This window comes from Caretta caretta, chromosome 6 (genome assembly GCF_965140235.1).
Source record: "Caretta caretta isolate rCarCar2 chromosome 6, rCarCar1.hap1, whole genome shotgun sequence".
Classification (NCBI taxonomy): Eukaryota; Metazoa; Chordata; order Testudines; family Cheloniidae; genus Caretta; species Caretta caretta.
Window position 1 is genome coordinate 120785301 of NC_134211.1, and position 24658 is coordinate 120809958.

Here is a 24658-nt window from a genome sequence, read left to right on the forward strand (position 1 = left end):
TTACTTACTATTGTAGCAAGCACCAAGAATTACTAGAACTTAAAGACTAGAGGAAATAATATATTATGTTTTTTTCAGTTTACTTGTATATTTGTCAGTTTCACTGTTTCATCTGTATAAGTAGTTCAGTGGGTTCAGCTGTTTGTGTGGGTCTTTCACAAAGCAACACCAGAGGAAAAAGCTAAACTGTAAAAATCTCATTTTAATATTGTAATCACAGTAATTACCAGGAAGAGTCAGGGGCAGCTATTGTATCTGAAACTCTTTTTAAACACAGTTTTAAAAAAAACCTGACTACCTTTCAAGTTAAATGTGTCCCTCTAAACATGCAACCATTATGTAACCAAAACAGAGGGGTCACTGGAATTACCTTTTTTGAAATATTCATACAAAGCATTTAATATTTAACATCTTTTCATGCCTGTATTCTCTATTCTAAACTGCCAATAAATATTTCTTCCTAATCTCAGTAGGTTATGGTCATCATACATTGGGAAATCTATCAGTTCCGGCTCTCAGAGCAAATTAATCTGTCATTTTAAAGATAGAGAAAGCTGCAAGTGCATGAAAAAGCCTGTGATCTTTCCTCCAGTACAGTGCTACAGTAGGACCTGCAATCCCCTTGTAGGTACAAAGAAGGCTAAAATGACCCAAAGGTACAAGACACAGAATATCCTTCCTTCTAATTCATCATAATGAATAGCCAATAGCAAATTTATCCGCATAATGAATGTAGTACACAGAATTTGGAGCCATATTTAAGAAGTGTGTGAAGTTTGGGGACATTTTGTACAAAGTTAGAAAAACATTCTAAAATATTTTATACAAAACATGTTAAAAACAAAGTAGTATTTCACAAAACTGGCTAAACCTGGTCAATTAGAAAACAAAAAAAAAGTATAACCAATTCATATCAATCTTTACAGACAACTTTCCTAATATAAATACATCCATAAATAACATGCTAGAAAAAGGATCCGACTAGACAAATTACCCCAAAGAAATGGGGTTTGATCACATACCCTGTGTAACGCTGCTGGAGGTAGTGACAGTTGATCTATTCGGCAGAGGTTTGTTTGCTGACAATGCTGGAGGAATATAGGATGTTTTGTCTTTAATCAAAGCTGCATCATCTGCCTGGTAGGGAGAAGCCACTTCACGAAGCTTCTTTACCGAAATTTTAACTTTTTTTCTACCGCAGTCAGCAGCTGCTGTCCAAGTGCCAGTGGGTTTTTCTTTTGTGTGGAGGCTGGTGGAGCGGATAAGCACATCACTGGCAGCGAAACTAGCCGTAGAGTCCTGGCTGACACTAGAATTACTTTCCACCTCCATGAGGAGCTCACAAGGCAGTTTTCAACACTCACAACCAACCTATTAATGGGGTTTAATAACATTATTAACCAACTAAAAGGGACAGTTTATTAATGCTTATGAATTGATTATGGACAGGGGCACCTACATCACAATAACCTAGGATTAAAGAAATAAGAGCAAGGGGGGGGGAAGCGAGTGGGGTTTACAAGATAGATTCCAGCAAGTCATCCCAGGATCTAAACCAACATATACAACCAGTCACCTCCCCCAGCTCTCATCGTTTTACCATAGGAGGGGCAGGGACGAGCTACCCTGAACAGTTCTCATGGGCCTAACGCCACAGTATTTCGGTACCAAGCAGCGCCCACCTAGCCAGCAACAGTGCTGTAGCGAGGATAGGGTGCAGCACACACGTCAAGAATTGGGGTGCAGCACCCCCTTCCCCCACCGCAGGCTCCCTCCCCCAGCCCCCACTGCCCGCCCGGCAGGGCACAGGGCGCACGGCTCCCTCCCCCGCACCCCTAGGAGTACAGGGACCCCCCACACCCTACCTTGGGGTGCAGGGTGCCCTCGCCCCGTTTTCCCCGGAAGCTACAGCACACCCTCATTCACCCCTACCCAGCAGCCACCGGAAATGCTAGTTACCATGGTAACAACACCAGCTTCCCCCCCCCCCAACCACACCCGCCGCTTCCAAAGCGGCGGCGCCAGCCTGCCCAATCCTTTCCCGGGTAGCACCGCGCATGCGCTTGCTACTGCAGGCTTTCGGGAGCTCAGAATCAATATGCATGCGGGGGGGGGGAAGAGATTCGGCCTTGCGCGCGAGACGCCGCATATCCAGGGCGCATGCGTAAAGCTGCCTCCCACAGGAAGGCCATTCACTACCGCTGCGCGGTCCCTTTTCTTTACTGTCCGGGTGGAACAAATACGCGATACAACCAACCGTTCCCCGCTATAATGCTGTAATAGCTGCCTGTGGTTCAGCTCTGTACTCCGGGTGCATCGTGTTCCGGTACGGCTGTCCCCGCTGTACTGTGTGGGCCCCCCAGGCACTCCCGGGGCATGGGGGACACTTTACAATGCTACACCACCCTGTGCCACGGGCCAAGGTAAATCTGTCAGCGGATCCCTATGTGCCGATTCGTCTCCACGCGGCGTGAGGTGCGGGTAAACGTAGCGAATTTGCGGGGCGGAAGGAGGAGCTGAGGCTGCCGGTTCCCCCACGTGTCGAGAGGCGCTGGGCGCGGAGCGGGTGAGTAGGGGAGCGGGCCTGGCTGTCAGGACTCCTGGGTTCCATCCTTGGCCCTGTTTGTGTGACTGGGGTGGGAGCCCGTGCCTCAGTTTCCCCGGGGCGGGCGGGGTCAGGGCAGGGCTGTCGGTCCTTGGGGAGGCTCAGGGCGCTGCCGGGCTCGCTCTCCATCGCCCCCTCCTCGCGTGTCCTTGGCACCAGGCGGTGGCTCGGGCTCTCCGCTGGGACTCCCAGGCAGTGACCTTCCTTCCCCAACGTGGCTGCGGCCCGGGTGTACGGCTCATGGCGACTCATGTCACCGAGGGAACAGACTGGCTGCCCAGGGGATCGGGCTCTGGCAGAAACCGTCAGAGGAGATCAGATTTTCAGCCTGAAAAGGGAGAAGCAACAAAGACTCCTTAGGGACCACGAGAGATTTTGCTGCGGCTAGCAATTTTATGTGGCAGGTGCTCCAGGAGTGATCTAAAACCCTCAAATAGATTTAGAGGTTTTGAAGAATTGGTGTAAATGTAGTCATGGTCATAGAGTTTAAGGCCAGAAGGCACCGCTCCATCATTTAGCCTGACCTCCTATATATCATAGGCCACCAACAGCACCCACACGCTACACTCAACATTAGACCAAAGTATTAGTGGAGACTAGACTGTTATTTTCCAGAGGCTAAGGATAGGAGGGTCCTTGGTGCACCAGGGCTTTGAGGCCCTCTCAGTAGCATGGAAATAAATGTGATATCCCAAGATAGGTGTACAAGTGTAAGAGCTTTGTAATAATTTACTATCAAGGTCATGTACTCCAAGGCCAAAAGGGACCACTGTGATCATCTAGTCTGACCTCCTTTATTACTACAGCCCAGAGAACTTCTCCAAAATACAGTAGTTATCTCATGGTTATTTACTTTTATGGTACATTTTAATAATTTCCTAAAAAAAATCCATATAGTATTTTATATGTCAGGAGTGAGTGGGTGAGGGTGTGGCCTGCAACGTGAAGGCGATCAGACTAGAAGATGATCATGATGGTCCCTTCTGACCTTAAAGTCTATGAGTCTGTGTCTATGATAACGTGTGTTTAATTTTAGGGAATTGGGTAAAAACAACCTAAGGAAAATGTTTTCTCTTCCATTTGAGAAATTTGCTGTCTTCTTCCACTAAATAAAACATTCAGATTGTAATTCAAAGAGCTCATAAAATGGCTACTTTAGGAAGAATATGTCAACCCTTAAATGTCTATTGCTATAGACTATCTCAGATATTAAATCTCTACTTGACCAGGCCCTGCTATGGCTTCATACTGCTGTTCTCACTAATATCTAGCTCTTACATTGTGATTTTCATCTATAGATCTCAAGGTACAAAGAAGGTCAGAGTATTTTTGTCCCTGTTTTACAGACAGGGAAACTGAGGGAAACAGGGATGTAAAATGATTTGCCCAAGACCACCCAGCAATGTAGTGGCAGAGCTGAAAATAGAACCCAGGTCTTCTGAGTCCCAAGTCCTGTGCTTTATCCACTAGGCCATGATGGTTCTCAATACAATACTTTAAGAATGGATTTTCATAATTTGTGTTATCAGTCCTCCTTGCATCTTCACAATCCTTATTTACAGTTCTCGTTTAGGCACTCCACAATTACAACTGTTTTTGTAACCAGTTTGTAACATACTTTCATGAGACTCATTTACAACAAACATGGAGGAGATGCATCCATGCAGCAGCTTTTTTCCACAATACAGCCATGTCTCAGAATAGTTTTTATGTCTACACCACACTACCTGTTTATCCCTTCTGGAGAAATCTGGGCATCTAGTGTATTAGCACTATGGTAGCTGAGGGCATAAAAAAAATGTTACTAATATAATCAGCTCAAGGTTGGAAGCAAAAAAGTAATGTGTAAGATGTCTGCACTGATCGATACTTGTTACTCCGCAACAGTAAGCATATTATTGCATTTGAAGGAGATGCAGGGTTCAGCAGGACCAAAAAAAGTCTGTCTGAAGAATGTAAGTTATGAGGAAAAGTTAGTCTGTTGGACTTATTCTTGATGCAAGAGAAGAGACTTCAAGGTGACCTGAGACAGGCTTTCAAAATTCATAAAAGGGATTGATATATTTGATATTACCCGGTAAGAGATTCAGAAACGAAAGGATGTAATTTCAAAGCTAGGAGCAAATAGGGAATTCCAGGCAGAACAACTACTTCACACAAAAGATAATAAATGTATGGAATAACTAATTGGGAATGGGATGGGAAAATGGGCCAAATTCAGACTCCTTTCACCCGTCTGCACAGACTTCATTGGCATTTTATCCACTTGTATCAGGCTGGAATTTGGCTCAGTGAACACAAAGAAATCAATGTATTGTTGAAGGTGAGACCTGAAGGACACAGTGAAATATCAGGAAGAAGGGATTAAGATAAATCTGCCTTACCTGAAGCTTTTCCACCTAGGGCTGTGACCTCATCAGATCACGATATAAGTGGGGTCAGGCCTGGTCAGTACTTTGATTGGAGACCACCCAAGGAAAAAAGCAGAGGAGCTGTTTCATTTTTTAAATGACATTGTATATGCTTAGAATTTGTTCAAGATGTTTCTAATAGATCTCTAACATTCAGCCTCACTAAGCCAAATTCAGCTCTGAACTTGTTGAACTTAAGTGGAAGAAATCACGCACAGCTCCTTAATGGACCTTACTTCAGGGCTGAATCTGGCCCATTGACCTTGTGTACTGGATTGTAATTCATGATCCATGCAGCGTCTGAGTATAATTTGTGAATTATGTAGAATAAAAATATTTTATGCATGGTAACTACATTAAGAGCATGACAAAACTTTGAAATAAAACAATACAAAGTAATTCAAAGGTACAGATGACATATGCCCTGACTCAAGCACAAGAGGGAGCTCCAAAGCCGTTTCTTTGATGTGTTAGTTGGGCCTACTGTTGGAAGACCTAAAGTACACCAACATTTAACACAGAATTTCCTGGGTCTTGTGTTGTCACAGCCTTGGTTTAATTTTAGTGTGAATTACTCTCTGTCCTACTGGTTTTCTGTGTAGTTGTACTTTGATTAGGTTCAATAAAAGCATTTCTGAAGCTGTACCTCAACCAATTAAAAACAAGTTCTTAAATTCAGCTCCAGCATGACAACTCTTAACTGCATGATCCTTACTTCCCAGACTGTCCAATTTTAACACACTTCTGTGATTTGACAGTCTTCTTCTCCCCAGTCTTCCCCTCCATGAAAAATATATACATTTACAAGGAACCCTCTCCACTCCTGCAGTGGGCCAGTTACAGAAGTGTTACTGATGGACCTAAAGGTACTATGTGGTAGTTCCAGGGGTAACATAAATTCAGGTAAGTTGGAGCTTGCTCTAATGCTGGACCTTCATAACAAGCCATGATTATATAGTCTGTCAAAACTGTTATTTGGCTTCGTACAGAAGAATAGACATCCAGCTCCCAGTGATTTCAAATCTCTAGATTAGGTAATGGCCACTGATGCTGATTATCTTGGTGAACAATTAGCCTCCTCATCCTCATGACACTGTACATTTCTGCACATTTCACATATAATAGCTCACATCCATCAGCACTGCCGGGATTTTAGCCACACAGTCCCAGTCTGACAGTAATGAGAATCAAATGTTTCAGCCAAGTAAATTACTCAGAACAGTTGTGCTCAGGAGCCTATTGCCTCCTAAAGGCCCTATATACAGCTGGGAAAATTGGATTCCCACGCTTGTGAAATTTTAGAGAAGTTCTGACAACTGTGATGCTTGCTGCTGCGCCCATGCCATGGAAACAGAGAAATGATTGGCTCAGCTCTGGCTGGGAAGCTTTAACCTAATCACTGTTTTTATAAAAAGAAAGCAGGTTTCTTAAAGCTATGATTACCTGGAGATCAGCTGTTTCCATGGCAATGGGAGTGGCAGCCCACAGAAGGGAACTTCAGAACATTTTTCAGTTTCTGAGGCAAAGCTGGAGAGGCTGGGAATGCCATGTGTACAGGCATTAGGATCTAACAGGCTCAAGGTCTGTTACCTTTGGAAAGGGGATCATGGGGGAAGGAAAGCTTTTACACTTAACAGTACAAAGCTTTTAACTCTCAACTGTTTTTGTTCTTACATTTAATAAAACCACTGAAAATGGCTTTTGATATATTGAAAATGTTAATAGCAACTCTGTAGCATTTTAACAAGTGATATTATCCTAGGTATTTGCACATCCCTGGTGGTCCAGGGCACTCGGGGCATGCTGCTGTGTAGTCTAACCATATGCAGCCTTGTGTGTAGTTGTTTATATATTGGCTATCTGCCTTCCCCTGAGGTTACTCATGTTAAAAAAACACAGCACCTAGTTTTTCAGTCACGTTTAGCCCAAAGCAGTCCTCTACCATCTTGAGGCTGGGCTAGTACAAGAGTTGCACCTGACACGTTCTGAGTGCTTTGAGCTGCCACGTAAGAAGTTTAGCCATTGTTGCCATGACTAACACTTAAGACAGATTCGAAAATTCAGGCAGAAATGGCTTATTTTATCATTCTTCCTTTAGTCTCAAAGACCAGATGTGAACAACAACTAGAACCAGATATGATATACAATGTAAACATACCTTAATATACCAGACAGTATATTTTGGAGGTATAAGGCCAACTAGCAGTGACAGCCACTGAAGACATGCAGTAGAGCCATATTAATGTACTGCCCACAGTATGGAAGGCATAAAAGTAAGGGCAACAGATTTGTGCTTCAAAGACATTTACAGTCAGACAGTGCTGTTGTGTTAAATTCTAAAAGAAAGTTATTTTTCAAGTACAGCTGCAAAGGTTTTCTGGAACTTCAGTTTACGAAATCATCAGTTCTAATCTCATTAAATAAGTGACAAAATGGCAGGCCATCAAGTCTGATTAAATAAAAAAAAGATAAACAGAATACAAAATATGGGGAAGAGGCAGTGCTGGGAGTTGAGGCCATTAGCTTTTTGCACCCTGGCAGGGACACAGGAGTTTTCTGTTTCTCGGTGGGGCTTTAACACTCCCTGATAATGAGCTACCTTGGTTCTGACTTTACTAGGCTGAAGGTGGCTCCAAATATATACCTTGTACCCTCCACCCGAGGCATGTGCTTTTAATAAAGCTCAGTTTGGTATTGCTCATTGTTAAGCAGCCAGCTTTTATGTGATATGCCATGATTGATTTTTAGATTTTCACTCTTTAAACTTGTGCTCAGCCAGGCAGTTGCACTCATTCCTATCTGATGCAGATGTCACCATTTATCTGTGTGTGCCATCTCCAGTTTAGATTATTTTTTTAAACACCTTTACCTAATGATCAGATTTAAGCTAATGTAGAACACAGTCAACTTTCTTAGTGAAGTTTTACATAGAGAACATATTACATTCGTACTAGCTTCTGATTTGTTTTAAGTTATTTTCAGGTGCAAGTCAAGGTTCTAATCTATAGAGCCCTTTGGTTTGGTTTCTTGGTATCTGAGAGCGCTTCTTCTCCCATGCTCAACACTGACGGCTGAGATCTACTCAGACACTTGAGCTAACAGTTCTCAGATTTGTACGTTGGGGGCCTGGGGTAGAATGTTCTCAGCGGAGAGCCTTTGACCCTGGAATTCACTTTCCTTTTCTTTCTTCCCACCACCACACCAGCCTTGATATACCTGATCCAGAGGCCTCATCTGCAGTTAAAGTTTTGCCACTTTCACTAGTTTAAAGGGGCAAAACCCCTCTAGTGTAGATGCAACTGTAGAAGGAACAAAAATAAGCTATACCAGTAAAAAAACACCTCGTATAGCTGCATCTCCACTAGGGCTTTTACTGGCACAACTATGTGGCAAAAAAATTCCATCCCTTACCAACACAGTTATGTTGGCAAAACTTCTAAGCATAGACCACCTCAGAGTCTGTTGATCTTAGGACATGCTGCAAAGTTCATCTGTTTACTTGAGCCCTGTCAGAAGAGGTGTGAGTGGAAAGGATTTAGTGAGAACTTTGTGTGTGTGATTTGCTTATAGTGTTACTGCATTTGATTTTTCAATTTTTAATGTTAATTTCACCGAGGGATAGCAGTGAGCCTCAGGCCATGTATAAATTGGGGGAAGGAAGACAACAGCTTTCAGTATACATAGATTCATCAATTCCAAGGCCAGAAGGGACCATTGTGTTATACAGGAAGCCAGACTAGATGATCATAGCCATAGAACTTCCCTAAAATAATTCCAAGAGCATATTTAGAAAAACATCTAATCTTGATTTAAAAGTTGCCAGTGATGGAGAATCCACCATGTCCCTTGGTAAACTGTTTGAATGGTTAATTACCCTCAGTGTTGAAAATTTATACTGTGTTTTCCAGTCTCAATTTGTCTAGCTTCAACTTGCAGCCAGTGGATCATGTTATACCTTTCTCTGCAGGATTGAAAAGTCCATTGTCAAATATTTGTCCCCCATGTAGGTATTTAGAGACTGATCAAGTCACCTCTTAATCTTCTTTTTAAATTAAATAGGTTGAGCTCCTTGAGTCCACTACAAGGCATGTTTACTAATCCTTTAATGATTCTTGTGGCTCTTCTGTGAACCCTCTCCAATTTACCAACATCCTTCTTGAATTGCAGACACCAGAACTATTCTCTCCTAGAAAGTCTCAAGTCTTAACTTGTTTACCACACTGTATAAGGAATTTCTTTGTTTTTGAAGATCCCTTCTTAAATTCTTTCTTCATAGACTCCATTAGCTTTCACTTTTCCTCACCTGTTGTTCATTTCTTTTTTAATGCTATTTTTATTTCTTCTTCATAATCCCTTATATTTAACTCACTAGATTTACTGGCACAAGTATTTGTAGTTTTACTGTTTTTCTAATGACTAAAACAATAAATGTTTTAAAAACATGAGCTGGTTTCTAAGAAGTGGTGGGGGTGGAATTAATTTAATAAATTTAGAATACTATAGAGTGCTGTTTCTTTTATCCAAGTGTTGCTGTAACTGAAAGGTAACTAGAGGTCTCTTCCGCCCCCCGTTTTACTTTGTGTATCTGACAGCTCTTTACTTGTAGCTAGTTTTGGTGTTTTCTCTGTAATGTGTTTCACCTGTTTGGATCTTTCTTTAATATTGCTCTTCTCTATTATTTGAAATAGAAAAATGTAATTACAAAAACTGGCAGGGGGACTTGAAAAGGTGTGGTATCTGACCCTATGTTGGACATTTTTTTTTTAACTGACTACATTTCAACTTGATAGCTTCCATTTAAATGGATACTGTCAATGAGAATCATGTCACTCATTAAGGGGTTATTTGTAATAAGTAAGAAATTAGATTATTAAAACAAGACTCTTCTGTTATAGCCATTGCAGGGGGCTGCTAAAAAATCCAAAACCAACAAACTATTTCTGTTGGAACTTTACAAATCATAGCATCATTTCTATTGGTTTTAGATTTTATAAAACTTTATTTTTATAAGATGTAAAATTTGAGCCAAATTTAACCAGAAGCTGTTTCTTTAAATCACATGTAAGCCTGTCCTTGTAGTATTTTGTTAGATGCAGATCATGCTGGGAACTTAAGACCCAGTAGCCACTTATTCTTGTTTCTTTGAAACCACAGTTATGTCTGGCTACGCTTACAGAAGGGGCAGAGTTTTATTCAGCCTTCAAATGTTATATTTCTTGTAGGTGTGTTTTGGTGTGAATTATGACACAAATGTTATCTTAAAATTAGGTGGCTGATTGCAGACCAATAGAATATGGCTGGGCAAATATCAGAATCTGATCAGATCAAACAGGTAAGATGCTGTACTGTATTAATAAATGATGGTTTTGAGAAGCTTGCATTACCTCAACAGAATGAAGCTTAGCAATGGAGTTTTATGGAAGCTAGTTTCAAGAGGTTTCAGCATTTTATTTTCAAAGGTAGGGAAGTTATTAGCATGCATATATGAAATGCAGCTCCCCCCCCCCCCCAGTTAATTACCAAGTAAAATGTTGCCTGAGTTGTATCTTAACTTCTTTTATGAATTGGGAACAGTATTAAGGTAGCCAAGATTTCATTATTTTAATCATCAGCAAATCAAGAGGCATGGAACAGTATCTGATCTAGGTGAACAGTAGCTGTCAATATCAAATGATGTTATTGAATTGATACTAAATTACCTCTGATGACTTGTCACTTTAAATGAGTAGTCTGTTCTGTTAATGTCACTGAATGGTATATGCAGCTATTGCAAACTGTACGTGGGAAAAGTTTGAAAATGTCTTCTTTTCTTTTAATATTGAATGTCTGTTCAATTTGTTACAGTTCAAGGAGTTTCTTGGGACATACAATAAACTTACAGAAACCTGTTTCCTGGATTGTGTGAAAGATTTCACTAGCAGGGAGGTTAAATCAGAAGAGGTATGCCCTTGTTGTGTATTTTGGGTTTCTCTTTTGTGGAAATGCTGTATGATGATGTTTGAATTTGATAAGCAGCTTTGAAAGTTTTGATCCGATCAAAAATTAGTTAAACTAACCTACAAGAGGTTATAGCTCTTCAGTATGTAGGCAGCCTGCAGGTGAGAAATGTTAACTGAAGAGACAATAATATATTTGTGGTTCTGTTTCTGTGCAGATGTCATTCTGATTGGATTCTTGCTCTTTCATCTTAGCTCCCTTGCATTGCAAACAATAGATCTCCCACATCACAGCTTTTGAAAAAATTTGACCCCTGAGGCTTGTAGTTGCAGGACTAAGTGCATGCCCGGCGCTTTACAGGACATTGCACATCAGACCTTGGAAGGCAGTATCTTCCTCCTTTTCTTCACATATATGCAGATAGCCTCCCTGTTTTCGGTGCTGACATTGGCCTTGTAATGCTGCAACAAGCAGCAACAACATATTTTGTTCTGGGGCATTCCTAGAGCCTCTATAAGAATGAGAATTCTCTGGAGAAGGGAAAATTACCCACCTGTTATCTACTTCTCTGAAGAGAGAATCTCCTGGAATGCTCACTCACTTTCCCTCAGAGTTTGGTATCATCCTCTTTGGAGGGTGTTTCCCATCTTGCACTGTTTGTGTATTTTTGGAGCCATTTTTAAAGCATGAATCATTTTGAATTGTTTTAGCCATACGGGTGGTTCACCTCCTGTGCAATTAAAGGAACTGACTGAAATGTTTTGGAGGCAACATTTATAGCCTGCAGGGCTGATGTGACATCCAGTGCCTTGGGAAGGTCAGACTTGTACCTTATCCTGCTACCACTCACGGATAAAACTTCTTAATGGGAGTTCTGCTGGTGAGAATCCTGATGGATCATGCCTGTAGAGTCTTTTAAGATTTTTGGATATAAACAGCAACCTGTAGCTAGCCATTTTTCTTTTGTACTCTGTAAAGGAGCCCCCATGCTGCAGGACATGAGCTAATCATTAACCGATGGGGATTAGGGAGAAACTTTCTTTATGGACAGTTTATTATGTAATTGTCCATTACAGGGTTTCTTGCACCTTCTTGGGAAGCATCTGGCACTGGCCACTATTGGGAACAGGATACTGTATTAGATGGACCACTGGTCTGATCTGGTATGGCACTTCATACGTTCCTATTCAAGTTTTAGTTTCATATTAAGTAAATATCAAAAGCTTCCAGGAATCTCCTGTGAGCAATGCCACAATTTTTTTAAAATTCATCTTTGATCACTTTTCCACACAGCAACCCCTGGTGCAAGTCTACCCTTCCCAAGGCACCATCCCCTGAATACTACACCCTCTGGGAGCAATGGTTTGGAGCTGTTCCAGGCTCCCTCATTGTAGTTATTTAGCTAGAGTTCACTCCTGCTCAACAGGTTTTACCAGGTAGCTGATGTCCAGACAACAACAGTTTAGACCTCCTTTCCCCATTTCTAAATTCTAAACATGATCAAAACAACTCCTAGTTTATTGGTAATGATAGAAACAAAGGGAACAGGACCAGTTTGCAAGCTTGGTATGCTTTCACTGTAACTATCAGTTCATATTTGATAATGACAGCTAGTTTGGGAGCATCATATAATGCAGGGGTCAGCAACCTTCAGCATGTGGCCCATCAGGGTAATCCAAAGGTGGACCGCGAGACATTTTGTTTACGTTGACCATCCGCAGGCAAGGCCCCCCCGCAGCAATGGCCGCAATTCGTCGTTCCCAGCCAATGGGAGCTGCGGGAAGCAGTGGGCTGTAGGGACGTGCTAGCTGTCTAACATGTGCAACACTGGCCCAGGAATAGCTTTGGAAACCTGCTGTAGATTGGTAAAACCAATTTTGCAAAAGTGATGCAGTGCAGAACATGGAATGGGCATAGTACTTTTACTACCATCCCAGCCAACTGAGCCACAGAATGACAAGAATAATTTCAGCAGCCCTAGGAAAAGTTCTCTGAGTACACATCATAAGTGCTAGATACAGTTAGTTGGAGGGATCCCAATGGAAGCCTAGGATAAACGGGATATACTAGGCCACATTTGGCTGCCATGGGCAGAAGGTGAGTCAAACAGAATTTAAAGAAATAGCGACTGATGTAATATTGGCCTTTGCCATAAGGTAGGAGACTATAGATTTTATTTCAGAGGATCGTAGGGATAAGGGAGACATAATGACTTCTTTCATTTTTAAAAGATTCTCTAGGGTAGTTTTCCATTGGAATGAATGCCAAAAGAAAACTCAGCTTTTCATATTTTCCTTGAAAACTAAACTTGACATTTTTTCCCATCAGGAACAGGCTGGGCAGTGATCATGGGGCTAAAGGCAGCATAAGCATAGGACACGAGTGTATTCACCTAGTCATATGCCATCATAAACTGTCTTCAGTCAGTTTTTCCTTTAATCATTGTTGTGGTCTTTCTGTGTCTCCTTTTTCCTGTAGATGACGTGCTCAGAACACTGCCTACAGAAATATTTAAAAATGACGCAGAGGATATCCATGAGATTTCAGGAGTATCATATTCAGCAGAATGAAGCTCTAGCTGCCAAAGCAGGACTTCTTGGGCAACCTCGTTAAACAAAAGAGAATTCTATTCCAACCTTGCTTTAAAGCAGTGCCAATGTTTGCTGGATTACAAGTGGAGGTGTTCTGTTGTGGGTGTGTCCACCAGCTCACAGCAGAGTTTCAGAGACCGTTTGGCACGTGGAAACCATTGGGGAAACAATTATGGACTCTACCAAGAGTTGGTAATCGCCTGCTGGCGAACAGAGTCAATTTCTGTGGTCCTTTTTTACTGTGCAATGGAATAATGTTGATACAACCATTTCTAGAGGCCTGCAGACTGGTTATGCTGGTTACTACGTTGGGGGCAAGGGAGGGAGAGGACCATTTTTTTGTTTCTTCCACTACGACTATTAATTTTAATGCAAAAAGTGCTGTACAGAAATATATACAAAAATGTCTTCAAAATGTTTTTATTTAATCAAAGTACAATAAATGGAAACTGTTCAGTTTTGTATGTATTTTCTTTCCAAACAAGGGTTTATAGGCTAGATGGCTAGAGTCCTGCCTTAACATTGTTGCCATCTCTCATTCCTTCTCATCTTCTGCACAGTCCTGCTCATTCAGTGCTGCTTGAAGTCGCTAACAAACAGATAAGAGTTAGTGACTAATTACCTCATCAGCTAGGGTCATGTGAATACTTATTTCTTTTTATTCTGACAAAGCCTTTGTTATCTCCTTCTCTCATCTTCTCGCCCATTCGAGAATGGCTAGAGCAAGCACCTTCCCTAACCAGCAGTCTTCCCCTATGCTCCGCAGGGCAAACGGTTGTCATAGGATAATACAGTTATAAGGAATAGTCAGCATGGATATGTCAAGAACAAATCATGCCAAACCAACCTAATTTCCTTTTTTGACAAGATTACTGGCCTAATGGATGGCGGGGAGCAGTAGATGTGATGTATCTTGATTTTAGTAAGGCTCTTGATAGAGTTCCAAATCCCATTCTCATAAGCAAACTAGGGAAACATTGTCTACATGAAATTTTACTATAACGTGGTTACACAACTGGTTGAAAGACCATACTCAACGACAGGTTTCAGAGTAACAGCCGTGTTAGTCTGTATTCGCAAAAAGAAAAGGAGTACTTGTGGCACCTTAGAGACTAACCAATTTATTTGAGCATGAGCTTTCGTGAGCTACAGCTCACTTCATCGGATGCATACCGTGGAAACTGCAGCAGACTTTATATATACACAGAGAATATGAAACAATACCTCCTCCCACCCCACTGTCCTGCTGGTAATAGCTTATCTAAAGTGATCATCAGGTGGGCCATTTCCAGCACAAATCCAGGTTTTCTCACCCTCCACCCCCCCACACAAATTCACTCTCCTGTGGGGGGGTGGAGGGTGAGAAAACCTGGATTTGTGCTGGAAATGGCCCACCTGATGATCACTTTAGATAAGCTGTTACCAGCAGGACAGTGGGGTGGGAGGAGGTATTGTTTCATATTCTCTGTGTATATATAAAGTCTGCTGCAGTTTCCACGGTATGCATCCGATGAAGTGAGCTGTAGCTCACGAAAGCTCATGCTCAAATAAATTGGTTAGTCTCTAAGGTGCCACAAGTACTCCTTTTCTTCATACTCAACGAGTAGCTGTCAATGATTCGCTGTCATAGTTATACTGGATAATAAACTGAATTAGTCAATACTGTGATACGGTTGTAAAAAAAGGCTAACATCGTGCTCGTTTTATTAACAGGACTGTCGTATGTAAGATACAGAAGGTAATTGTCCTGCTCTACTCTGCACTGGTGGGGCCTCAGTTGGAGTACTGTGTCCAATTCTGGGTATCACACTTCAGGGAAGATGTGGACAAATTGGAGAGAGTCCAAAGGAGAGTAACAAAAATAATACAAGGTTTAGAAAACCTGACTTCTGACGAAAGCTTAAAAAAACTGGGCATGTTTAGTCTTTGAGAAAAGAAGACTGAGCCGGGACCTGATAAGTCTTCAAATATGTAAAGGGCTGTTAGCAAGAGGATGGTGATGGATTGTTCTCAGTGTCTACTGAAGGCTAGGACAAGAAATATTTGTCTTAATCTGCAGCAAGGGAGATTTAGGTCAGATATTAAAAAACTTTCTAACTATTAGGGTAGTTAAGTCCTGGAATAGGCTTCCAGGAGAGGTGGTTGAATTCCCATCATGAAAGGTTTTTAAAAACAAGTTGGATAAACACCTGTCAGTGATGGTCTAGGTTTACTTGGGCCTGCCTCAGCAGAGGGGACTGGACTTAGTGACTTCTTGACTCCAGCCCTATATTTCTATGAGTCTGTAGCACTTGCCTTTATGGTATGAGGGCAGACAGCTGCTATAAAAAAAACACATGTAAGCTGGCACAACTCCATTGATTTCAAAGTTCTACCAGTTTATCTCAATGTTGATTTTGGCCTACTTTTTTTTTTCCCCCTACATGAGTGGCACAGGAGCATGTTAATTAGCAGCATTCACTGCCAGAACTACTACTGCATACCTCCCCCACAGGAAATCCAAAGGTTACTCCTAATTTCATGTTTATTACATGATACATGACTTATTCTTTCAATACTACTAGGCTACCCAGCATAAGAGAATGCCAGTAGAATATATGAGGTGCTCACAAGATGACATCTTCTGCTGATAAGCGTTGAGATAAAACATGAGCATTTATGCAAATTAAATGTTTGTGTTTTCAAGGTAGTGGAAACAATGGTTCTTTGTCATCGTTTTATTACAGTGAATATAATTCTTGAATCTGATTGTTAATGCAGTAGTATGACAGTTTATTGGTATTTCATTATCAAATAGCCTTATTCTGAATGGAGTAGAAAACAGACATGGTCTGTGCTTTGTTCAGTTATACACAACCACTGTGATGTATTACTGTGAATAAGATCTGGCAGACTCAATTTTATTTTCACTTTAACTGGTAAATAAAAAGGTATCTACTAAGCCAGTGGCTCTCAACCTTTCCAGACTATTTACTCCTGGGGGAATTCTGCACTGCTGCGTGCATAATTAATGAGCCCCTCAGATTTCTAATTTTTTGTGCAGAAAAAAGCTTCTGCCAAAATGTTGCTGTAGTTCTGCCTTTTGCCCACCAGAGGGCGCTGTAGTGGTAGAACAAAGCTGCAGCTCCCTGCCAGAGGGGGAAGAGAAAGAGCTGCCTTCTTCGCAGCGCTGGTCATGCCAGGTCAGGAGACAGGAGCTATGGGGAGACAGACAGTATGGAATTCTGAGGGGGTCAGACTGGGGCTCATAAGGGCTAGTGGGGGAGGAGAGACTGGGGCAGGGGCTGAATGGGAGTAGAGGCATGGCCACAGGGGAAAGGGAGGTGCAGAGCTACATAGGTACAGGGGAGTGGCTGGGTGGGGGCACAGAGACACAAGGGGATGGGGAGGAGCTACAGGGACACAGGGTGGCTGGGTGGGTGTACAGAGACGCATGGGATGGGGGAAGAGGTATAGGGAGACAAGACAGGGGAGTGGCTGGGTGAAGGCACAGACACACATGGGGACAGGGGCAGATGTGCCTGACTGAATAGGAGAAACTAGGAGTCAGCCAGGATCTGCATGGGGGAAGCTTCTTAACAATCCCTTCCCACCCCGCAAAAACTTGTTCCATGCTTTTCCCACCCATACCCAACAACCCTTCAAGTTCATACCCAGGTTCCGTACCAGTACTTTACTTCCCTCTCCCTCAGCTCCTCCATTACCCCTGACTCCCCCAAGCCTTTGCACTGCTTCTGAGGGGTGCGGGAAATATGGTTCTGTATTGTAGTTTAAATGAATTATTACTGAAGAGTTCTGTATTAATATACCTTGTAAGGAATCTACTTGTCAAAAAATATTTCCTGAATCTTTTTTGTTGTCTGTATTGTTACAGACATACTTGCTGAGAGGTATTTTGAAATAAACTACCAAAAATAATTGAAACTGGTGTGATTATATTGTATTATTTTTACAAATAAAATATGCAGAATTTTAAAATATTGTGTGCAGAATTTTTAATTTTTTTGGCACAGAATTCCACCAGGAGTAAGTACTGTACCTCTTTCAAGAGTCTGATTTGTCTTGTGTACCCTCAAGTTTCACCTTACTTAAAAATTAACAAAATCAGACATAAAAATACAAAAGTGTCACAGCACACGATTACTTAAAAATTGCTTTCTCATTTTACCATATAATTATAAAAAATCTATTGCAATATAAATATTGTATTAACATTTCAGTGTATTGTTTACAGAGCAGTTATAAACAAATCATTGTATATGAAATTTTAGTTTGTACTAACTTCGCTAGTGCTTTTTATGTAGCCTGTTGTAAAACTAGGCAAAAATCTAAGTGAGTTGATATGCCCCTTGGAAGGCTTCTGAGTACCCCCAGGGGTATGTGTACCCCTGGTTGAGAACCACTGTACGAAGCAATCTGGCTGCTAAATTCCATTTGGTGCAAACTTTAGTTTCAGGCATGTCCTCTTAAAGAACTGAGTTGAAATTCCAGTAATTATCGGTATTCAATCCAATACTCTTTAGAAGTGTAAAGGCAGAGAGGTGCTGCTCAGTCTTTTTTTCATAATCATTCCAGCTTGAGCCTTCTGTATTGGTTCCTTTCTTATTAAATATTACCCTTTCCTGACAATTCATGGCTTAAACAATTTACCTCAGCAGCCACAGGAACCAGAGTTCCAAAGTGCAGAAAATCAATGACAAGTTCTAAAAACTGAGATACAGTTGTGCAACAGTATGCATCCGATGAAGTGAGCTGTAGCTCACGAAAGCTCATGCTCAGATAAATTGGTTAGTCTCTAAGGTGCCACAAGTCCTCCTGTTCTTTTTGCGAATACAGACTAACACGGCTGTTACTCTGAAACCTGTACAAACAATGGTTCTCTACAAAAAAACCTGCAAGCTCCCAATCTATTTCAATGTATATTGCTGACTAGATAGCGTCCAGCACACGTAACACCAATAGTTTCCTCTTTAACTTTTTTAAAGTGTACGTACTTGTTTTGCATATGGTATTCTCCTCATAAGCATCTCAAAGACTTGTGGTGGTAGTGTATTGTGCAAGACCTGCAGTAGCTGACGTGGCTGTGCACACACTGAAATAGCATTAGTGAGGTGCTCCACGCTCTTCTTATGGTCTCCTGAAGCAAATTTATATTTTAAACTAAATTTTAGAGTTGATTGGAAAACATTCCCCCCGCCCAAATGTTACTTTTCATACCATTCCCCCACCCCAAAAAAAACTGTCCGCTCCTCCACCCTTTGTGTTGTTTTCCAATGAAAAGACAAGTATTTGAGGAAAGTAGACCCCCTTCTGCAAAAGTGTTCATTTATTCAGAAACCCAAGTTTCCATAAATGCTTGATGGAGGGGCTACCTGAATTAGGCAGAACAAAGGAGGAGTAATTTTAAGTGATTGGGCTAGGGCCAGGGTTTGTATCTTTTGGGGAAAGCTCTTTGGGGTGGAGGGTGCAGTGAGAAAGGTGAAGGAGAAGAAGGTTGGGATGTATCAGGAATCTTCTTTAGTTACTCACTTTCAGGCCTTCTAAAACCCCTCTCGACATTGCTTTAAAAACCTTTTAACCCTTTGTAATCCAGTAATAACTTTTAATTCTCCAAATCTAATTGAAATTTCATTTCCCTTTGCCTCCTTCCCCGCCTACTTTCAAGTGTAGGAATTCCTATCAGCATCAAGCCTCATGCTATCCACCATCTTGAAATAAGGTGGAGCAGACAGTGCCTGACTTCTGCATGTACAATGTGCTTGAGGTCTGACAAAACAATTTAGTTTGTCTGTGCTAAAATGATACTGCACCTTGACTTCAGCTGAGCATTTCAAGGCAATTTATGTGAAAAACAAACCAACTGCAACACACATCCTGCGCAGCTGTTGACAAGAGCCCATGCTTATGTCCTTACCTCTAGATAACCAGTGTTCTCCCAGCTGCACCTCTTGCAGAAAGAATTCCTGTACCCTTCCAATATTTTTCATCTTGCATAACTAAAGATGTTATAAAATATTTTTAGCTTAGAAATAAGACGCATCAGTGCAACTAAGACATCTCGGTAGTTACTGTGAAAACTGGTAGTAAAGAAAAAGATTTCCCAAAAGATTAATTTGCAGTGCTGTTTTCTAAATTGCCATTTAGACTTATATTTGTCAAACCTATGGCGGTCACTGTTTTTCTTGACACATCTTTGATTTCCCTCCTCCGCTCCCTGGGTCATTTTGCTTTTCCCAGACTGTTGACCAAAACAGTACTGTTTAAAAAAAAAAAAAACCCTACAGAGGTTTGACGACAGGGTTCTGTAGTCTGGGGTTGGGAATTATCTTAACTTGCTATATTAGTGAAAATGATTTCAGTGCTGCCTGCTAGTGCAAAATGGGTGTTGGTGAAGGGCGGTGGCTGCTCTTTGGGGAGATTATAGCTCTGCAAGCCAAGGTTGCGCCCTGCACTGAATTCTGGAATACATACATTGCTTTGTCTTCATGATAAAGATAAAATAGCTCAATAGTGACTGAGGATGTGGCTGTAGTAAAGGATGGGAATGCCCACAACGACACAGTAGATGAGTCTCTCCTCACATCCCCCACCTTGGGAAGTGAGGCAGGAGAGGAAGTACTAATGGTGGATAATTGTACCCTTCGACTATATCTACTTTCTCTAACAAATTAAGATTAGCCAAAACTTTATGAATGTAAAAGTGAGCTGCGGGTGTGCTACAAATTTACTAAATCAAAAACAACTTTAGTCTCAAATATGTCTTAGAGTTAAAAGGACACAGTCAACTTGAAACAGTTATTGTTAAAAACTAATTTCAGGTACTACACTTGACCATAAATCCCTCTCTCAGTGTAGGGGGAGATTTTCAAGGGCACAAATGAGTTGGGTTCCTAATTCCCCTTTGTGCTTTGGCTCAGATCAGTACAACCAAAAAGACATTCAATGTTAAGTTAGTATTCTTTCTACTAAGTTTAAGTGATTTTTAAACTGAAGGTTTACCTCAGCATCATGCTCTTTAGCTTTTTCACGTTCTTTTCTTCTTTCTGTAAATGTAACATAGTGCATTTAACATAGTTCAGAACTCCAAAAAGATTGTCAAGTCTGCTTCTCCAAAGTTTTTCTTCCATTTTAGTATTATCTCATCCAAAATGTGCTGATACTCTAACATGAAAACAGATATAATTGGAAGATAGAGATATGAGAGAAACCTACAAAGGTAAATTGTACCTAATTTTTTTTATTTATAAATATTTTTAAACTCTTCTTGAACTGACCTGTTAAATTTTCTATAACATGTCAACCTCTTCTCTAAAATGAGAGATGCTCAGGGAGTTGAATTTGCCATATAGATATTTGTTGATACTTTATTAAGTACACCAAAATATTTCAAATTAAAAAAACCGAATCATGATCAGAAGGAAGCCAAGCTACATTTCAGTTTTATGTTGCTGATGAGCTCATATGTTTTACTACAAACACTCTGCAGAAATTCTTGCTCAAGACAGAATTTAGAACAAGTAAGCATCTGGAGTGAGATTTTCAAAAAACCATGGCCTTCTGCTCCTAAGTCACTTTGCCACTTTTAAAAATGTTACCCTATGGCCAAGATTTGTAAAGGTATTTAGGTGCCTAGTGGGATTTTCCAAACCACCTAGGTGCCTAACTCCCCTGGTGCATAAGCAGTGTTGTAGATAGTCCTCTAGTGGGATTTTCATCTTTAGGCACCTGAATACCTTTAGAAATTTGGCTTTAAGTGTTTTAGAAGTCTAGGGCCCATTCTCAAGTGAATTATTAGACACGTAGGTGCACTAAGGGTATGTCTACACTGCTCACGTTACAGGGCGGCAGCCCTGTGATGTGGGCAGTATAGACACGCTTTACCGATGCCGGAGAGCTCTTCCGGCGATTAAAAAGAACGCACCCCAAACGCAGGGTGGTAGCTTTATCGCCGGGAGATAAAGCACTGCCTATACTGGCGCTTTTCAGCACTAAAACTTTTGTCGCTCGCGCGTGGGGGGGGGGGGGGGTCCACACTCCTGAACGACTTAAGTTTTAGCACTGAACGTGGCAGTGTAGACATTGCCGAAGTCTCTTTGGAGGTCAGTGGAGCTCACCCGCCGAAGTGCCTGAGGCCTGGTCTACACTTAAAAATTACGAGCGACTTCACTCCAGCGCTCAGGGCCGTGAAAAACGTTTGCAGCTAGGTCAACCCAACCTCCAGCGTAGCTGTCGCTCGGTCAACAGCAGAATTCTTCCGTTAGCCTCTCCGTGAGGCGGACTCACTCCAGCACCGGGGGAAAAAACCCCCGTCGGTGGCTGTAGCAAGCGTCTGCGCTACTGGAGTCCGGCTACCCGCCCCTAGCTGTGCTGCTGCAGGGCACTTATGAAAATAGGGCACGGATGAGAAGTGATTTAAGCAGGTTGGAAAATCCCACCTGGGGTGATGGAGTGGGATTTATGTGAGGCAGGAATTATTTATTTTCAAGGGGGGGGGTGTGAAAGGGAAGGTCCAAGGGCTGTAGGCCAAAGGGGCTCAGGCCTTAGACTTGACTAGGCTGAGGGGGGGGTCACTTCAGCCCAGTTCCCCCTGCGCCCTCCCTGCCCACGCTCCGTGTGGGACCGAGGCCTGGCACTGCTACGGGGAGGGTCTCTAACACACACACACTTGGGGGGGGAGGCCTTGCATCGCAGGGGCGGTGCTTGCAGCTCCCCCGCCCGGGGAGAGGAGGGGGCTAATGCCTGGGCGACGGGGCGCCCCGCCAGCTCGGAGGCGGGAGCGGCCCGGCCCCGCCTAACGGCCTCCCGCTCCCCGGGCCGGGCCGGGCGGGGACACGCACTCTGCCGCAGCCTCCGCTGGAAGTCGGGGGCGTTTCTCCGCCGCCGGTCGAAGTAGACGCTGTAGCCGAGCAGGGCGAGGCCGCAGGCCCCAGCCAGCAGGAGCAGAAGGGGGCGGGCCCAGCCGCTCATGGCCGTCCCCGCCCGGCCCCGGCCCGCTCTGGAGCCCCGAGAGGCGGGCTTGGCTAGAGCCACAGCCATCCCCCCCTCCCGCCGAGCGCACGGAGCCGGGCGCCGCCGGCTAGTCAGGGCCGGGGAGACTCTCCCCCTGCCCACGGTGTTTTGGGGTTTTTTTTGGGGGGGGGGGGCGGTCAATGCCTGCGAGCCCCAGGGGGGCGACTCCTCCCCCAGCCCTTGGCTGGTTTCTGGGGGTTGGTCTGTGCCTGGGAGCCCCGGGCTCCCCAGCAGGCAGATGGCTCCGAGGAGACGCTTGGTCTAGCTGTAGGCTTTGCCTCAAATCTTGTTGCCAGCTCCGCATAGCAGGAAGTGAGCTGTCTGTATCTCGGGCCCCTCTGTTCCTGGCCGGGGGCTGTGCTGCAGGCAGGAGTGGAGGGACTTGTTCGTCAGCAGCAGCTTCCCCACCCCCGCTTCTCATCACCGCTGCGGCTGTGTCAGCTCCCAGGGTTAGTTAGTGTTAATCTCCCTGAAATTGTCCCATTTAGCCTTTTACAGCTGCACCGTGCTATGGAAATAACCCGCACTTCCTTCTCCTACTGCCTCCGCCGGGGGGGACTGGTGCTCGTCAGGCCCATCGCCCTGTTACAATTGAGGAAGGGCTGGAGTACAGAGAGGGGATTACCTTAAGGCCAGACATTGAGACCGTACCAGAGAGGGGATCACAATTTAGGAGAGCCCAGATCTTTTCACAGCCTGCATTACTGCTCTACCCGAGTGTAGTACTCAGTTGATGAGTGAGGAAAAACTCATACAGCCATTATTTTTTTATCTAGTCTAGCTCCCAGTAAATGCTCACAAGGCAGGGATGAAAGACTGAGCCTATATTCTTTGTTTCCAACCCAACTGTATCCATTAATTACTTTTGCTTAAAGGTCCAATAATCAGATTACTTACTTACCTTCCCATACCGCTCTCATAAATTTAATAAACATTACATTAGAGAAAGCATATTATTAGAAATAAAAACGTAGGGAAGGTAATATTGCCGTTTATATTTGCCACTCCTCTCCCTGAGTTTGCAAAATGCTGCAGAGAAATTGAGCCCTCACATCCCATCCACAACTGCAAACTGCCTAGGGAACAACCTAGCATCTTTTTTGTATTTGGGTGTGAGGATGAAGAACACAGTTACATATGTAATTTGGTTTGGGACAGCCCTTAAGTTCCCCTAGTTAAACTAATTGAAGCAGCAGGGAAATACTGTTCTTTAAAAACTGACTGCATTTGGTGCGTTACAAGATGAGTTTAAGGAAATAACATGATCGTGTAGTCAGAGAATCTGGACTCTAAGCCTAGTTCTGGTACAAACTTTGCAAGACCTTGTAAGTGGGCCTTGTTCTTCCCTCCCTATACAATGGAAATTACCCTCTATTTCCATAGATGTTAAGGCATTTGAAATCATTCAGCGGAAGGCACTATATACTTGCAAAGTATTTTAACAGCTTGGGAAGATAGCTGATCACTACGTTCTCAGTTTCTGCTCTCTATCCAGAGAGAAGTAAAGTAAAATAAAATGGCGAAAGACACCAAAAAAGATGTAGAAAACAGCAAATTTAAAAGAAACTGAACACTTTCCACAGTAAGTGGTAGAAACCACATTTAAAATTGGACTGTAAAAGGCAACAGAGCTACTGTAAAGTGACACATACTGCTCATTCAAACCTGCAGTATTCCCCTTGGATAGACACTTACATACGATATGATCACAGTAACAGCAAATGCCATTAGCAAGGGAGAGAACAGTGTGTAAACCAAAAGCCTAAGTTTTTCTTTTAAAACCTTACTAGCCCTGTAAGTAAAGTTACTCCCAGGAAATTCAGAAACATTCACTGGGATGGTGTAGATCTACCTACACTTATGACAGTGATTAATATGGCCCTGGCAGAAAGGTATTCGATCATGGTTATATCTTTTCCATCTCTAACTTGACTATGTCTTGCTCTTTTCAAATACATCCTGATTTTATAAATTTAGTATTTTTATAGAGAGCTCTTAGCTTGTTCTAAGGAAAAAAATCTTCTATGATGTAACAAGGTATTAATATAAATTACACAACATTTTATCCTTGTTCCATAAACTGGCATAGTTGGTAGGATCATGGC

General features: G+C 42.6%; 3 protein-coding genes across 13 annotated transcripts in view; 1 reads left to right on the forward strand and 2 right to left on the reverse strand.

The window, feature by feature from the left end:
• KIAA0586 (KIAA0586 ortholog) overlaps positions 1-2031 on the reverse strand; it is a 140066-nt gene extending 138035 nt beyond the window's left edge. For 9 of the 10 annotated variants that reach the window (XM_075129961.1, XM_075129965.1, XM_075129964.1 and 6 more), the window contains exons 1-2: positions 1866-1941; positions 1023-1371 (exon numbers count right to left, since the gene is read on the reverse strand). In XM_075129961.1, coding sequence (XP_074986062.1) covers positions 1023-1332 — 310 coding nt within the window. In that variant the 5' untranslated portion in view covers positions 1333-1371; positions 1866-1941. The other variant, XM_048851977.2, reaches the window with a different exon arrangement.
• A 230-nt stretch (positions 2032-2261) lies between these two features.
• Positions 2262-14000, forward strand: TIMM9 (translocase of inner mitochondrial membrane 9). Of its 2 annotated transcripts, none has more exons than XM_048852018.2 (4): positions 2262-2566; positions 10285-10348; positions 10861-10956; positions 13432-14000. In XM_048852018.2, exons 2-4 carry the CDS (start codon positions 10310-10312, stop codon positions 13564-13566), a joined length of 270 nt encoding a protein of 89 aa, XP_048707975.1. In that variant the 5' UTR covers positions 2262-2566; positions 10285-10309; the 3' UTR covers positions 13567-14000. The 2 variants fall into 2 exon arrangements, with proteins under 2 accessions (XP_048707975.1, XP_048707976.1); XM_048852019.2 differs by lacking the exon at positions 2262-2566 and adding an exon at positions 4598-5919.
• On the reverse strand, positions 13949-23041 carry TOMM20L (translocase of outer mitochondrial membrane 20 like). The gene is made up of 5 exons (XM_048852020.2): positions 22382-23041; positions 20544-20587; positions 19459-19540; positions 18539-18681; positions 13949-14133 (listed from the first exon to the last, which is right to left on the reverse strand). Exons 1-5 carry the CDS (start codon positions 22578-22580, stop codon positions 14080-14082), a joined length of 522 nt encoding a protein of 173 aa, XP_048707977.2. The 5' UTR covers positions 22581-23041; the 3' UTR covers positions 13949-14079.
• Positions 23042-24658: the final 1617 nt, after the last annotated feature.